This window comes from Neoarius graeffei, chromosome 15, assembly GCF_027579695.1.
Source record: "Neoarius graeffei isolate fNeoGra1 chromosome 15, fNeoGra1.pri, whole genome shotgun sequence".
In the NCBI taxonomy this organism is placed as follows: domain Eukaryota; kingdom Metazoa; phylum Chordata; class Actinopteri; order Siluriformes; family Ariidae; genus Neoarius; species Neoarius graeffei.
In genome coordinates this window covers 8,488,498-8,501,943 of record NC_083583.1, presented here as the reverse complement: position 1 = coordinate 8,501,943, position 13,446 = coordinate 8,488,498, and the positions used below count along the sequence as shown (strand labels likewise).

The 13,446-nt window shown below is 39.1% G+C and overlaps 1 protein-coding gene across 1 annotated transcript in view; it reads left to right on the top strand.

Annotated features, from left to right (window-relative positions):
* cpne7 (copine VII) overlaps positions 1-13,446 on the top strand; it is a 171,555-nt gene that overhangs the window by 42,257 nt on the left and 115,852 nt on the right. The window contains exon 4 of the mRNA XM_060940814.1: positions 7,203-7,277. Coding sequence (XP_060796797.1) covers positions 7,203-7,277 — 75 coding nt within the window. The remainder of the gene's footprint in view (positions 1-7,202; positions 7,278-13,446) is intronic.

Genomic DNA, 13,446 nt, shown 5'->3' with positions numbered 1-13,446 from the left:
GTCTTCAATATCTCAAGACTTTGTGCGAAAACTAAAGTTAACTACCAGCTGATCGGTGAACTTCTTTTTGCTGATGATTGTGCCTTGTTTGCACATACAGCAGGAGATTTGCAGGCACTAATGAGCAGCTTTTCAGCAACTACCAAGAAGTTTGGCCTTTGCATCAGCATCAAGAAAACAGATATTTTACCAACCTCCTCCAGCAACAGATCACATTCTGCCATCCATTTACGCAGAAGATAACCAGCTGAAAAACACAGATGCCTTTGCGTCTCTAGATAGTATAAAATCAAATGATAGTCAGTTGGATAGAGAAATCTCAAGCCGTATAGCAAAGGCCAGTGCCTCTTTTGGTCGCCTGTACAAAAGGGTTTGGAATAGCCATGAAATAACTTTAACTACGAAGATAGCTGTCTATCGTGCTGTTGTCTTAAGCACTTTACTATATGGAGCTGAGTGCTGGACCACATACCGTCGACACATCCAACAGCTTGAGGCTTTCCAACAACGCTGCTTAAGGAAGATCCTTAAAATAGGCTGGAAGGATAGAATTCCATATACAGATGTCCTGAGTACTGCTGACTCTGTGGAAAGCATCATCATAAATCGACAACTGCGTTGGGCGGGACACGTAATTCATATGGACAATCACAGGATACCAAAACAACTCTTCTATGGTGAACTGGTGAAGAGTTACCGCAGTATTGGGAGGCCCCGGAAGCGATTTAAAGACTGTGGCAAGGACTCGTTAAAGAACTGTGGCTTAGGTCCTTGTGATCTGGAGAAACTTGCTGCGGACCACAAAGCCTGGAGGCTTGCTGTTCAGGAAGGAATGTTGAAATTTGAGCAAAACAGGCGTCATAAAATCATTCAAGCTCACCAAAGAAAGAAGCATCCTGAAGCTGCTGAAGTGACAGCCTACAGATGCCAAGTGTGCCTCCGGCCATGTGCTTCTGCTGCTGGCCTCGCCGCTCACTCACGCTCACGGCACCCACCCATCCACCAACAGTCGTCCTTGAATTTGACGACTCTCCACAGAATTCTGTTTGTAAACAAATGAACTGATAATGTTTAACCTGCGTCAGAAAATCTTTTTGTTCCACTTTCTACCCACTTTCTAAGTATTTTCGTAGATCACATTTTGTTAATCATTTGTTATTTGTATTAATTTCTAGTTTTGTAGTTTATCAATAAATGTCAACAGGCAATTGACATTGTAACCACATGAAAATCCAGGTCAAGGGTCAATTTTTTAAAATTTAGATTTTAAATTTACATCTAAAAATATAAAATGTCTACTGATATTGTAATATGTGGTAGGTATTTACAACAAACTGCAAAAAATATTTTCTAAATGGAACAGAAAAATCTGAATATTTCAAGCATGTAATTTTTTATTTGCTTGGAATTTAATTGTTTTAATTCTATTTATTGCAATAGGATTCCATATACTCTATAAACATTCCATTCTGTTATGAATCAGAAAAAAAAATTATTATAAATCACAGCACTTTTATTTTTTTAAAGTACTTCATCTACTTCAACAATGTTCCACAAAGATCGATCCATAACAGTTGTAAATGTCACTTAATTCCACAGGGTGTCGATAATGGTGGACACTGGTGAAAGTGATCACGATTATCGACACCTCATGTGACTTCTCAAACGTGCGCTTAGATACAAAATGGCGACTGTCAAATGAAAGAGTAAGAAACAAAAGTAGGTTTCGACAAGGAGATCATGAAATATGGGTGAATTTGATCAGTAAAAACATATCCATGATCTTTCCACCATGCTTACCTACGATGATAACGTCCGGGTTTTTCTCAAATTGCTGATCGTGCTAAAAAATTCCATCTCAGGTAACGAGCTGCGTCATCAGACGACAAGATCAAAGGGTAAGGGGGGTCTTCCGGTTGATTAATTAACCAATAATCACTGTTGTAACTGAAACTCACCTTTGTAAAATAGTTTTTTATTGGTAAATCTGAAAAGGTCTTGTAATTATGGACTGTTGATAATTGTAGCCACTGCTCTAGTAGTCCTGTGTTTATTGCCTCCAAAAAGAGAGAACATAAAATTAAATACATAAAATCAGAACAATAAACATGCAGCAATAATTAGAAATAATAATCATAAAGCAGCTAGAGATAATGAGATGAGATGAGATATTTAAAAATTTAAAATGGCATGAGCATCATAGTAAGAACATTTCTGTCATATAGCTGATGACTGGCGAACAGAATTGACGACACCATCATCTCTGGGTGCGTTGGCAATATCGCGCATAATTATCATCAAAAATATACTTAATAAGAGATATTCCATGGTTAAGGCACGTTTGACTAGCTCATGCGACTAGGTTGTCTTGACTAGATGATTTATCACATGATTTTTGGCGAAGTAAAAATATATAAAATAAAAAGATCTGGCCCTAGAATCAGTCCCTAACACATTTTATAACAATTGTAAATAACCAATGCCCAATGTAGTCTCAATCCTATGTACTCAATTTTCTCAAAAAGTTTAGAAAAATAGTTTTTCTCCTTTCCTGTTTGTACACTGGCATGCACTGCTATATTGCTCACCAGCTTATGGTTCAGTTGTGTTTTACACCAGTGACCTTTTCTTTTGAAGACTTTTTAATAAATGTTAATGATGTTTGGGCTGTGTGGTGTCTCTTATTAAATTTCACACTGGTTATAGATTTGTTTCTGCTGGCCAAATTGTTTAATATATTTAAACCTCCATTCTTTATTTCACGCTTCACCTTTATGAACTCCAAAACTGTCAGGGACTTTTCCTGAACACTTTGTCGCCATTGTGTGAAGTCAGGCAACATTCTGACTTGGTGAAGCTGTTCACGGCCTCTCTGTTCAGATATCTTCTGGATTTTCACTCGTTACCTTTGCCACCGTTGTTGGAGGTTATGTATTTGTCTCCGTTTGTTTGTTTGTTCCCAACATAACTCAAAATGTAGTGAACGGATTTGGGTGAAATTTGGAGGAAAGGTGAGTCATGGGCCAAGAAACAATTGCTTAGATTTTGATGCAAATCTGGGTATGTATGTATGTGGATCCAGGATTTTTTTTCATCTGTTCCCAGCGTAACTCAAAAAGTAGTGAACGGATTTGGATGAAATTTGGAGGACAGCTTTAGTATTATCCTTGGTTCAAGTGATTTGATTTTCATGTTGATAACATGTAGCTTGTTGGAGGTATGTACTCTACCAAATGCCCTTCTACAGTGGGGCAAAAAAGTATTTAGTCAGCCACCAATTGTGCAAGTTCTCCCACTTAAAAAGATGAGCAAGACCTGTAATTTTCATCATAAGTACACTTCAACTATGAGAGACAGGATGGGGGGGAAAGAATCCAGGAAATCACATTGTAGGATTTTTAATGAATTAATTGGTAAATTCCTCGGTAAAATAAGCATTTGTTCACCTACAAACAAGCAAGATTTCTGGCTCTCACAGACCTGTAACTTCTTCTTTAAGAGGCTCCTCTGTCCTCCACTCGTTACCTGTATTAATGGCACCTGTTTGAACTCATTATCAGTATAAAAGACACCTGTCCACAACCTCAAACAGTCACACTCCAAACTCCACTATGGCCAAGACCAAAGAGCTGTCAAAGGACACCAGAAACAAAATTGTAGACCTGCACCAGGCTGGGAAGACTGAATCTGCAATAGGTAAGCAGCTTGGTGTGAAGAAATCAACTGTGGGAGCAATTATTAGGAAATGGAAGACATACAAGACCACTGATAATCTCCCTCAATCTGGGGCTCCACGCAAGATCTCACCCCGTGGGGTCAAAATGATCACAAGAACGGTGAGCAAAAATCCCAGAACCACACGGGGGGGCCTAGTGAATGACCTGCACAGAGCTGGGACCAAAGTAACAAAGGCTACCATCAGTAACACACTACGCTGCCAGGGACTCAAATCCTGCAGTGCCAGACGTGTCCCCCTGCTTAAGCCAGTACATGTCCAGGCCCATCTGAAGTTTGCTAGAGAGCATTTGGATGATCCAGAAGAGGATTGGGAGAATGTCATATGGTCAGATGAAACCAAAATAGAACTTTTTGGTAAAAACTCAACTTGTCGTGTTTGGAGGAGAAAAGGAAAGAATGGAGGAGAAAAGGAAAGAACGAATGGGGCCATGTATCGTGAGATTTTGAGTGAAAACCTCCTTCCATCAGCAAGGGCATGGAAGATGAAACGTGGCTGGGTCTTTCAGCATGACAATGATCCCAAACACACTGCCCGGGCAACGAAGGAGTGGCTTCATAAGAAGCATTTCAAGGTCCTGGAGTGACTAGCCAGTCTCCAGTTCTCAACCCCATAGAAAATCTTTGGAGGGAGTTGAAAGTCCGTGTTGCCCAGCGACAGCCCCAAAACATCACTGCTCTAGAGGAGATCTGCATGGAAGAATGGGCCAAAATACCAGCAACAGTGTGTGAAAACCTTGTGAAGACTTACAGAAAACGTTTGACCTCTGTCATTGCCAACAAAGGGTATATAACAAAGTATTGAGATGAATTTTTGTTATTGACCAAATACTTATTTTCCACCATAATTTGCAAATAAATTCATTAAAAATCAGGCAATTTGATTTTCTGGATTTTTTTTCTCATTTTGTCTCTCATAGTTGAGGTATACCTATGATGAAAATTACAGGCCTCTCTCATCTTTTTAAGTGGGAGAACTTGCACAATTGGTGGCTGACTAAATACTTTTTTGCCCCACTGTAGTATATCTTCTTTAGCCATTGACACCCTTGTTTCTTTCCTAAAACTTTATTTGAACAATTAAAAACCTTCTCATTGTAAATCCTACTAGATGAGTTCATTTTATTTATAGTGGCTAATCATCCTTTCTTCCAGCTGAATAGCTGAATTGCGAAGGACGCAGTTCAACATAGCTGAGTTGAAGGCATACAAAGGCGCCACAAGCAGCTGCCATACTACTCTTGTCTGACCAGGGAACACAGCCCAGATATTAAAGGCGAACTGAAGTCATTTTTAAACTTGCTTTATTTCTTAATTAACATGCTATTCAATTACATTTTCAGTTTTAGTAACCTTATATCCTGACTTGTATTGGCAACTAATTGCAATTAAATATTATGCTTATCGGCCTATTCGGTTTTTAGCCATGTTGAATGTAGTTCGTTTGGTCCGTGGCAGGCGTCGCTTATCTGCACGATCTTCACGAGACTTGTGCGAGACTTCGAAATGTGAAGTGTCAGCCAGGTGTCCTCAGCATCTTGCGTCACATTTATTCCACCAAATTAACTGTTTTCCAAACGAAATATTGCACAAAAACAAGTTTAAATGACGATTACTGCCTACTTTTTCAAGCTTTCCTGATTGGTATCAAAACAAACAAAATTGCACTGACAATCCATGGAGGAATTCCATCAGCAAGAAAAATTTTGAGCTTCTTTTTTCTGTCGATTGAGTCAAATGCCTTCTTGAAGTCAGCGAAGACAATCACTGCTTCTTTCTTGTGGTTCAGCACCTCCTCAGCAATTCTTAATGCTAAGATGTGTGAGGCAGTAGAGCGGGACTGACGAAATCCATTTTGACCTGAGCGTAGTAGGTTGTCAATGACTGGTCTAATTCTATTGAGGATCATCCGATTGTAAACTTTTGCAGCAACTTGGGTTAGATGAATGGCTAATGCCTCTATAGTTGGTACAGAAGGTGAGATTCCCTTTCTTGGGGACTGGCACCATTCCTGATAACCCCCACTCAACACTGATGATGAGCATTGTAATATTTAATTTATTTTATATTTGGTATAACCCCTTTTGGATGCAAGGAAAAATGCTATGCAACTTCATGTGTACAATTGTACACATTATGTCCGAAGGGGATAATATTTCCATTTCTTGGTTAGACTCATGATTACAACCCATTTTACACGCAGTACTAAAATTCCACTCTACATCCTGTGAACTGAATCCTATGGACATTTTCTTTTATGGGCAAAAATACAAGGAAATATGAATTTTATCCTTTTGGCGTATGCATTTTTGCATTTGGGAACAAGAAATAAATGACTATATTTGTATTTGAGCCATATTTGTACTCGCAAAAGGAATATGAATGCAGCTTAGTCACGCTACAGTCAGTACGTTTACATGCACATCCAAATCGAGCTGCTGTCAGTAATCGAGCAAAGGGTCCCAGCAGGGGTGCCAGAGAAATCCAATCCTACATGCACACAAGGAAATCGAGCTATTGTGTGAGGTACATTGTGCACCCAAGCCACAGGTGGCGCTACACGCCCCATCGTGTTGGTACACTTCCGGTTGTCGTCATGAAGAAGAGCTATTCAAGAGTGTAAACAAAGTTATCAGTTCCGTGTTCTCCATTGCGCGTTTTTCTCCCGTCCATGAATTTTAATATATTCAACTCCTTAAGCTGAATGAGCATGAACTCTGTCTCCTCATTGCTCCAGAAGTGCACGTTTCTGCTCGCCATTTTCTCTTCTTCGTTTGTTCCTCCTGACCTCTTCTGCTGCTCGCTACTACTGTTGTCTTGCCGACCGAGGCTGTTGTTTTTCCCGCTTGTGGTCTCGTCACTCGTCACTTCCGGAAGGGGCAGTGCTGAAGTAAGTAGCTCGACTACGTAGCTCGATAGGGTATACATGCACTAAGTAGCTCGGCAAAAATTGCATAATCTAGGTAGTGTAGCTCGATTACGAGAAATCAAGTTTGGTTCAATTTCAGCCTAGCTAAGGTGTTTCCATGGCATTTAGAACTTCGATTTCAGTCGAGCAACGGCAGAAATTCTATTTTCTCTATATGCATGTAAACGCACTGAGTGAGTCGATTATTTCCATCTGCATTTTTTCTATACTACTAACGTCACTGTCAGGAAATAAAGTACATTCTTGTACCTTTAGGGTTACACAGGGTTGTTACTGGATCAGTATCTTCTAAGGTACTTATTTGTACCCTTTATATACTGCTTGGGAGCATATACAGTATGTATCATTTTGGCCCTAAAAATGTACACATACTGTAGTTACCTTGAGGTCCAATAATGAGCCCTAGGGATGTACATTAGTGTCATACCTTGGGGAACAGAAATTGACTCCTACTGTAGCCCTATTTCTGACAGTGATGGACAAACAACACACAAAAAAAGAGCACAAAAAAGATTAATAGCTTTTCTATTTCTATTAGATTCATGCTGAGGAAATTTCTGGCAACAATGGATACGTTGAGCTCTCGTTCTGTGCCAAGAAGTTGGATGATAAGGTAAGAGAAAGAAATTGATCCTTGTTTTATTTTTCCATTTAAATCTCAATAGCTTGATTTAACAGCTGCAGGGTGTTTTTGTTTCTGTTTATTTTTACCTTTAATTATATTTTTCTTTTAGATCTGAATTTTCATCCCTTTAAATCCAGAACAGTTTGATTTCTAATTCCTGCTCATATCTCTGGTCTCTGGACTGGCAATAATTTGTAAAGGTGAAAATACCTTAGAGACAACTGATTGCTGATCTGCTATAACTAGGCGTCTCAGACGCTTGCTGGCCGTGCTGTGAAAATTGTGCATGCAGACGCTCGTCTAAGTTTCCAAATCTGTCATTGCTTAACTCTTGAATATTGTCTATCGTGAATTAAAAATCTTATAATCTCTGCTTTCCAAAGAATTTTATCTGATTAAGATCTGTTCAATACTTTGGGAGTAACGGCAGGTTGAAGTCGGTACAACAGAGTTAAAGCTCTGCTCGCGTGACGTCGGAAAACTGCCGGTGCTTTTCTTTTTGAGTCACGGGAAAGCGGTCAGGCTCTCTCTCTCTGTCTTTTGATCGGTTTCCGACTGGATTACTCAGGAATATCAATCAGGTAACTTTTATAGGGATGTTCTCTCGCGCTCACTGTTTATGATGACGTATTCAGCAAAATTTTCCGTCTGCTAGTTTTGATGTTCTGATTCACGGGAGAATTTGAAGTGAGTTTTCATAGCTTTACCTACTTATTTTTTCAAATCAAACTGATTCATGTAAATAAATAACTATTTTAGAATATGTGTTGTTGTTTTCATGAAAAATATTGAGATCTTAGTGGTCGGAATGAGATTTTAAAAAACCAGAAGTCAGAAACGCGAGTGTCAATTTCAGTTCAGTTAATGTGAATTGTTTATTGGATGTGGCTCACACAGTTTTTTCGAGGTTCACCTTGAAAGCTGTGAATATTAATCAAAATAATCATTTATACTCTTTCATATAAACACTAATAGGCCCTACTTTTGAGAAATACAAAGGCCTACAGAGCACAAAGAGGGGATTAGAAATAATCTTTTATTCCTTTTTTATTTTGATAGAGAATGGCAGATGTGAGACATTCAATGCTTATTTATGCAGATTTTGTAATTAACATTGATTTCTCCTTCTTTGTGATGTATAAATGAGAGTTAAGATGAGCTTTATATTGCACAAATAAAGCCATTTGTTGAAACTTTGAAGACGAGAGAGTTCTGATTTAATATTTTTACCGAATTAGCATACTAATTTGCATAATTCGTTTTTAATAATTTTTCAAACTTTGTATTCAGTATACAACCATCTATGTGCTTGCCAATTTCCATGTAAATATCTTGAAAAATAGAAAAGTTATTTAGAAAAAAACATTTGATCTCATTGGTTAATGAGGCCCATTTTGGACCATGTGATCCTCATACAGAATATTACGGCAGTTTTCTAAAAATTAAGCCGTTTCTTCAATCTTTGATTTGTAATACCGCAAGAACTAAATTAATACTTGTTAAATCAAACTTTAATTCATTTAAATAACTTAAATGAAGTTTCTTCATGAAATGACTGATAATACTGAGAATACACAACAATTATACATTTTTTCGAGCAGAATATTGCCCCGGCATATTGCTTGATTTTTCTTTTCTGTTGAGCTGAACCCCTGCAGTCACAGTCGAAACTGGAGCTGGAGTTTCAGCAGGGGGGCAGAATGACAGGCAGGTGGGTGGGCAATGGGGGGCGCACAGCAGGGGCGGTCTTCAGACTTCTTCTGTGTGCAAACAGCTTCTCCTACACATTAGCCCATGTAGCCAAGTGGTTCTGCTGGGATCTGCTTGTCCTGCGGTGCTGTCGCTGCGTACACAAACCTCTCCATCCTCTCCTCTGCCTCCCACTTGTCTCATCTCTCAGCCTTCACGCCATGTCTTGCTCTCTTCTATTTCCATTTTTTCCTGTTTGTTTCCTTTTCCCATGCTCTTTCTGGCTGTTTTTCTCCTTACACTATCAATTTCCCCGAGGCTCTGCTTGCATGGAGCGATAAGGAGCGAACATTTTTGTTCACATTCCGTGTGAATCTCAAACGATGCATAGCAGGAACATGTTGATATCCGTGCAAGATCATTGATCACCCTGAGCTCGAGAGTGACAGCGCTAGCCCAGAGATGGCTTGGCATTTGGAGATGGTGTTTAAAATTTGTGAGCTCATGCTGCTCGGTGTTTGTCAGAAGAGTGGCTCAGATTAAATGCTCCTTCAGGCAGAGATTTCTGCTCCTGACGTGGACTGGTGCTCGGTCTTAAACTTCTCAAAATCTAGATCCGCTTAGCCTCATCAGCAGGTCTCCATGTCATCAAAAAGATGAGCTTGTCACAGCCCGGTTCGCTGCTGGAGATGGCGCAGTATTTCAGACCCTGTGGAGTGGTGGATATGCTGAGTGACACGACATTACATATTCATGAACTTGTGCAGATGTGTGCTCTTAATTTATTTCCTTCTGAACATTGAAGTCTTGGGATTTCAGGAACCTTTTATCTGAAAAACTAATGATGATATATTTGATGAGGAAAGGTGGAGAACTGAAGCTCTCAGACAATCTTTCATGGAAAACAGAGTTTTAAATACATGGGTGTGTACCTGTGAGACAGTGTTGTAGTTGAGTCACGAGACCTTTTATTTGATTGATTGATTGATTGATTGATTGATTGATTGATTACTTTATTCTGAACAATAAAGAAGAAAGATATAAAAATAAAAAAAAAATTAAATAAAAAATGCAATAATCAAAACATCGTCATAAACAAACAGAATAGCATAGCCACAAGGCAGTAACATAATAATGTTCAGAAAGGATTAGGAAGAAGTAATAACTTATCCAATCCTAACCCTCTATACCACCGCTAATCAAACGTCACTTTCCACCATAATAAACTATATATACAAAAGAAAACAAAAGCAACAAACAAAAAGAAAACATACCAACATACCAAGACATATCGACATGGTATAATATTGACCAAATCAAATCATATATTCAGATACTTATGTTATGCATATATACACACATACATCTACAGTGGTGCTTGAAAGTTTGTGAACCCTTTAGAATTTTCTATATTTCTGCATAAATATGACCTAAAACAACATCAGATTTTCACACAAGTCCTAAAAGTAGATAAAGAGAACCCAGTTAAACAAATGAGACAAAAATATTATACTTGGTCATTTATTTATTGAGGAAAATGATCCATTATTACATATCTGTGAGTGGCAAAAGTATGTGAACCTCTAGGATTAGCAGTTAATTTGAAGGTGAAATTAGAGTCAGGTATTTTCAATCAATGGGATGACAACCAGGTGTGAGTGGGCACCCTGTTTTATTTAAAGAACAGGGATCTATCAAAGTCTGATCTTCACAACACATGTTTGTGGAAGTGTATTGTGGCACGAACAAAGGAGATTTCTGAGGACCTCAGAAAAAGCATTGTTGATGCTCATCAGGCTAGAAAAGGTTACAAAGCCATCTCTAAAGAGTTTGGACTTCACCAATCCACAGTCAGACAGATTGTGTACAAATGGAGGAAATACAAGACCACTATTACCCTCCCCAGGAGTGGTCGACCAACAAAGATCATTCCAAGAGTAAGGTGTGTAATAGTCAGCAAGGTTACAAAAGATCCTAGGGTAACTTCTAAGCAACTGAAGGCCTCTCTCACATTGGCTAATGTTAATGTTCATGAGTCCACCATCAGGAGAGCACTGAACAACAATGATGTGCATGGCATGGTTGCAAGGAGAAAGCTACTGCTCTCCAAAAAGAACATTGCTGCTCGTCTGCAGTTTGCTAAAGATCATGTGGACAAGCCAGAAGGCTATTGGAAAAATGTTTTGTGGATGGATGAGACCACAATAGAACTTTTTGGTTTAAATGAGAAGCATTATTTTTGGAGAAAGGAAAAGACTGCATTCATAAGAACCTTATCCCATCTGTGAAACATGGTGGTGGTAGGATCATGGTTTGGGCCTGTTTTACTGCATCTGGGCCAGGACGGCTTGCCATCATTGATGGAACAATGAATTCTGAATTATACCAGCAAATTCTAAAGGAAAATGTCAGGACATCTGTCCATGAACTGAATGTCAAGAGAAGGTGGGTCATGCAGCAAGACAACGACCCTAAGCACACAAGTCATTCTACCAAAGAATGGTTAAAGAAGAATAAAGTTAATGTTTTGGAATGGTCAAGTCAAAGTCCTGATCTTAATCCAATCGAAATGTTGTGGAAGGACCTGAAGCGAGCAGTTCATGTGAGGAAACCCACCAACATCCCAGAGTTGAAGCTGTTCTGTATGGAGGAATGGGCTAAAATGCCTCCAAGCCGGTGTGCAGGACTGATCAACAGTTACTGCAAACGTTTAGTTGCAGTTATTGCTGCACAAGGGGGTCACACCAGATACTGAAAGCAAAGGTTCACATACTTTTGCCACTCACAGGTATGTAATAGTGGATCATTTTCCTCAATAAATAAATGACCAAGTATAATATTTTTGTCTCATTTATTTAACTGAGTTCTCTTTATCTACTTTTAGGACTTGTGCAAAAATCTGATGATGTTTTAGATCATATTTATGCAGAAAGATAGAAAATTCTTAAGGCTTCACAAATTTTCAAGCACCACTGTATACAGTACATACATATACACCTACCTATAACTATATACAAAATACAAGAAGACCAGTCACAGACTTACTCTCAATTTCATCATCACCTATATAGTCTGCCTGTCCTCATTCTCATATATTTTTAGTAACATGTTTTTATATAATTTTTTAAACAGTTTTATGTTGGTGCTATTTTTGAGTTCATTATCCAGACCATTCCACAATTGCACCCCACAGACTGTAATGCACATACTTTTCATAGTTGTTCTAACATTTACTCTCTTAAAATTCATTTCCCCTTGAGTCCAAGTCCAGTCTCGAGTCTCCAGTGTTCAAGTCCAAGTCATTAAAAAAATTTTGAGTCGAGTCCAAGAACAACACTCCAACCGCACCATTTGACGGTGGCTGTTTTAGCGCCATTAACATTAGTTTGTTCCTGAACGTGGCGTATGAACAGGTGAATGTGCTTCTCTTATCAGGGACTGTGAAGTATTCTGTCAGAGATGGTTGGGAGACGGATGTAAGTGCAGAAGGTGTGTTTATTAATACAAGTGAAGATGGTAAACAATCTAGAATGGCAGGCAAAATCATAAAACAGTGAAACAGGCAATAGGTCGAGCGAGGCACAAACAGGCTATCGTAGACTCGGCAGAATCAAAGACGAGAAACAGGAAATCAGGGATCAGGAAACCAAACAAGAAAATAAGGCTCAGTAGCGTGTCAGCAGCACAGCTCAATACTTCGCAAAGTAAGTGTGTTTTCACAGTTTTTATATTGGCATGCTGACTGCACCTTAATCCTGTGGAGGTACGAGTCGTTTAGGGTGCGCGCGAGAGTCTGCTTGGCGCACGCTGTCCATAGTGCATCCAAGAATCTATCTGATGCACGCACCAAGGCACACAGGTGTGACACTCTTGCACGAAATTAGTACAAAAATTAATGTAGATATAAATATCTTATGCCAAGTTATTATGGCATGTTACAAAAAATAAAGAAAAAATCCAAGTCCTCGTCTCCAATTTCCGAGTCCAAATGCAGTTAATGCACGAGTCCGAGTCTGAGTCCGAGTCATCAATGCTCAAGTCCAAGTCGAGTCACAAGTCTTTAAAATTAGGGCATGAGTCGGACTCAAGTACTACAAGCCTGACCTGGGAGACAGTGAACATGTATAAAAGAGCTTGGAAGGCACAGTTGTGAGGACTGAAGGATGTCTAAATAAGTGGAAATAGTTAATTCCAAAAAAATAAAAACAACAACAAATAAAAATTAAACGATTTTCTGCATCTCAGCAGTCAGCATGATTAAGCGCTTGATGTACAGGATATGGATAAGGATATTTTTCTGGCCATTAGCATGATTCGTTCATGTTTCACAAAAACATGCACCTTTCGCCACTGGAGTATACAGTGTGTCGCTGTCCTTTGTGTCAGTAACAACGCTGAAAGCCTGAGTTCAGAGCAGCCTCCAAACATGGCCGCTCCAGATGACACTTCCCAAGAGCCACAGCGCCCT